This window comes from Poecilia reticulata, chromosome 6 (genome assembly GCF_904066995.2).
Source record: "Poecilia reticulata chromosome 6, P_reticulata-male-v2, whole genome shotgun sequence".
NCBI classification, from domain to species: Eukaryota; Metazoa; Chordata; class Actinopteri; order Cyprinodontiformes; family Poeciliidae; genus Poecilia; species Poecilia reticulata.
Genome location: NC_088835.1, coordinates 24,506,426 through 24,510,381, shown reverse-complemented (window position 1 = coordinate 24,510,381; position 3,956 = coordinate 24,506,426). Strand labels below are relative to the sequence as shown.

Sequence of the window (3,956 nt, the reverse complement as noted above, 5' to 3'; positions counted from 1 at the left end):
ACACGGTCTAGCCTTACAAGAAAATTTACAGGGCTAAGATTTCCCATTATTTTTTAACAGGAATTTAATCTTAGACTATTTCTCATTAATATAAATATCAGCATTATTATTGCTATTATTATTAAATATTAATCCAAGAAACTGCACAGTAAATTAATAAATAGGCTTTTATTGACTTTATTCTTATTTTAAAGAAACCGGAAGTGACCTACGGCGGAACACGGAGTTCAAAGGTTATAGACGTTAGCTACATCTCAAGCTAGCACCTGAAAACCGATCTTTAAATATTTGAGAAATGTCATCGGCAGAAGAAAACACTGAGATGATTCTGCCATGTGTGCTTGTCACTAGCACTGACAGCGAATTTAAAGAAGAAGAGCTGATAAAACGTAAGTTTTCGGGGCAAAGCCAGTCTGATTTAGCAGGAAAGCTAATGTTTAACAATGCTAACTGAGCAGAGCACCTGACCTGAGCGTTGATAAACAGATTCTGGGTTAAAACCAAAATGTACTTTTCAAAGTATAAATTCATAAGGAAAAACATCCATATCAACACGGTTCTATAGCAGAAAGGAACGCCACTTGTTATGTTATGAATTATTACAAATAACTAAAGAAAACACGAGACACAGTCATGAACACCTGTCAGACTGGAAAGGATCGAAAAGCCATTACTAAGGCTTTTAGGGGCTCCAGCAAACCACAAAGAGAGCCATTATCCATACAGGTAGAAAACATAGAACAGCTCTTCCTTTCTTGTAGGAATGACTGTCCTCCCAAAATTACTTGGATTGCATCAAAGTCTCATCCAGGAGTTCACAAATGAATCCAGAAAAGCAACGAAAACACTTTGTTGCCTTTGTCCCACATTTTTGTGATCAAGAATTTGAGGATAGTATTGTGTTGACAGAAAGGAACGGGTGTGTCCCGTTACACCTAGCACAAAATTAACATGGCATTTCAGAAAAAAAAGAGCATGATTGCAACAGTCTAACATAGTAGTAATATTTTGTTATTATTATGTTGGGCTGGGGTTGCATTGCTTCTTCAGTACCTGGATGGATCCATGAAATTTGCTCTCGAGCTGAAAAAGCTGTTTAGTTCATGACCCCGATTATGTTCATGCTCCAAAGCCCTCCAATGTGACCCAATTGTAACACACATGCTAAGAAGAATGGACTACAATTTCTCCACAAACACTTAAAAAAAACGTATCACCAATTAACTCTAGATAACAGTTGTTAACACCAGAGTTGGCTCGGGTATTTAGTAGGTTTAGAGAACAGTTACTTTTCACATAAAACCAGCTGGCTTTGGATATATATTTTTTTCCCTTAACAAATGAAACTGTTATTTAAAACTAGCATTTTTTATTTATTCAGGTTGCCCTTGTCTGATTTTTAAAAAATTATATTTTACTTAACGTTTGAGCTTGAGTAAAAAAAATCACCTTAGCTTAATGTTGTCTTTTTGTGATTTTTAAGTGTTTTTTTTTTTCTTCTCTCTCTTTTCAGAAATACTCAATTCAAAGACTTTGCCTCAGTCAACTAAGCGAGAGGAAACTGTTGTTTGGTATCCTTGGACTATCAATAACAAATATTATACGGCGGACGTGCAGTTGTGTGTTGTACCAAGCACATATAAAATGTCTGCAGAGATTGCCCAGTCTATGCAGGCTTTCATTGCTTACTTTGATAGCAAAGTGGTATGTGACCTTAAGAACAACATGTGCTTTTCATTTGCAAATCTGTTTCAGTTTGCTGTTTCTATGATGCATGTTGGATGTTTGCAGAAGGATGGGCTGGAAAAGCTAAATCCCTGGATTCCTGTGGTGGAAGATCTGAGCCCAGAGGTGCTTATTCTTGTGTGCGACAGAGTCTGTGAAGACGGTTAGTTAACGTAGTCGGTTAGAATGCAGGATGAATAATTACGCACATACACTTGATACTGCCTCAGCAAGCAAATTAAATTTAATTCATGCTTTAGGTGTCACTAGGCATGAAGCACAACAGTGGTGTTTGTCTCACGCATTTGAGCTTGTGGAGCTCAATCCACAGGAGCTACCAGATGAGGATGGTGAGTTCTGCATGAAAGAGAAAAGTACATTTCCATGACCAAGTCTTCCTCCAATTCACTTTTCCTCATCACTTTTGCACATTTCAGATGACTTTCCAGAGTCCACAGGAGTAAAGAGGATTATTCAGGCACTTAATGCTAATGTGTGGTCCAGTGTGGAGATGAAGGATGGTAAATTAATATCAACTTGGCTTAGTTTGATAGAACAATACCTGTAGATGTCATCATATATGACTCTTTGCATCTTTGTCTAACAGGGCACAATCAGGGTTTTGGCCTAATGAGTAGTTTGGTTGCTTCCAGGCATAACAACCCACGCCACAGCCAAGATCCACCGGTTAGATGACATTTCTGTTGATATAAATTGCAGATTTATAAAAGGCCGTATTTATTACATTCACATATTTGTTTTAAGGAGGTTTTCCGCAGTAAATTTTAAAAGGGACCTGTTTTTGAAGACGCTAATGCCTTTTGTTGGGACAGTCCTCCAGCTTGCCAGCAGAGGGCACACACACCAATGAGGAGGCCAACCACACAGACAACAGTGCAAACTCAGATACACAAGAGGGATCAGTTGTAGGCAAGTAACATTCTTTTAAACATTTACTTGGCTATTTTTTTTAATTTATTTTCCATGATATTACACAAATTGAACATGAATTTGATCCTTGCAGATGCAATGACTGATTTAGACATACAGGAACTCGCCAATCTTACTGCTGGGGATGCAGATGCAGACAATTTTGAGCGGCTCTTTACTAAATTAAAAGAGATGAAAGGTAATTGGGGTATTTAAAGCAAGTTAAAATAAAAGTTACTCTCTCTATTCTATTGATGCTTGGTGTGGAAGTTAAATATGTTTTTACTTTGTAAACTTTTTTTCATACATAAACTTAAGTGCGTTTGTTCAATTTCACCATGTAGATAAAGCTTCATCATTACCACATGAGCAAAGAAAAGTTCATGCTGAAAAGGTTAGTCATTATATCGCTTTTTTGCTTGAACAACAGTTAAGGCTGCAGTGCCTCGAAAATGTATTCAAAATCCCCCATAGAAGTGGGTTGAATACTGTGCGAGGCACTGCATGTTGTACTCCAGTGGAAAAATATGTTGGATCGGTTCACAAGAATAAAGGCTCCGTTCAGAAACGTTTCTCTTTTGTTTTCCAGGTGGCAAAAGCCTTTTGGATGGCCATTGGTGGGGAAGAAGATGAAGTAGATGGATTGTCTTCAGGTGAAGACAGCTAGAATCAGATATCAGTGACTCTGTCTTCATTCCTCTGATCGCACCATTTTTCCTGGAACCCACATGGGTGTCGATGTGGACGTCCTGCTCATACTTGGAAGGTGGATTTGCTTACAGATGGCACTGTAAGAATAGTTGTATGAGATTTTTAGGATGGAAATGATGTATGCAGAAATACTAATTGGAGGGTAAGCCATGAGTGGCACCGGTCTTTAACCTTCTTCCCCCGGGTTTTTTAATGTGGTTTAGCCCTGTGTGATCCTGAATATGTGGTTGGTATGGAGGTAAAAAAATAATAATAACGTGGGACATCTGATCCGTAATTTGTTTGTAGGTAATAACATGTATTTTTGTTACATATGTGCCTTATCCATGTAAGAGACTTAATGCACGTTCTCATAAATCAACATAAAACTTTTTTCAGTTTCATTGTGACTTTAATGTATTTGTGAACACTAGTTTTCAAGGGTGCGTACTGCAATTTGGTTGAACCAAATAAGATATGCAGAAACAGACTTTTCAGCAAATAAAATTAGTAGTTGGAATGAAGTATTTGTGGTATTTCTGCTGTTCAGCATATGGTGACTTGCAAAAGTAAACACATCCCCTGAACCTTTCCACATTGTCACAAGCTAA

At 37.7% G+C, this 3,956-nt stretch overlaps 1 protein-coding gene across 1 annotated transcript; it reads left to right on the top strand.

The window, feature by feature from the left end:
- The first annotated feature begins 202 nt into the window (after positions 1 to 202).
- aagab (alpha and gamma adaptin binding protein) lies at positions 203 to 3,869 on the top strand. Its single transcript, XM_008412196.3, has 10 exons — positions 203 to 389; positions 1,514 to 1,704; positions 1,792 to 1,888; positions 1,986 to 2,075; positions 2,163 to 2,246; positions 2,333 to 2,412; positions 2,559 to 2,655; positions 2,750 to 2,854; positions 3,000 to 3,049; positions 3,245 to 3,869. The coding sequence occupies exons 1-10, from the start codon at positions 296 to 298 to the stop codon at positions 3,320 to 3,322; spliced, it is 966 nt and encodes a 321-aa protein (XP_008410418.1). The 5' UTR covers positions 203 to 295; the 3' UTR covers positions 3,323 to 3,869.
- The last annotated feature ends 87 nt before the right edge of the window (positions 3,870 to 3,956 follow it).

Coding starts and splice junctions, on each gene's coding strand:
- aagab (XM_008412196.3), top strand. CDS start 296: ATGTCATCGGCAGAAGAAAACACTGAGATGATTCTGCCATGTGTGCTT. Junction 2,076..2,162: donor GGAGCTACCAGATGAGGATG/GTGAGTTCTGCA, acceptor TGCACATTTCAG/ATGACTTTCCAGAGTCCACA. Junction 3,050..3,244: donor GAAAAGTTCATGCTGAAAAG/GTTAGTCATTAT, acceptor TTTGTTTTCCAG/GTGGCAAAAGCCTTTTGGAT.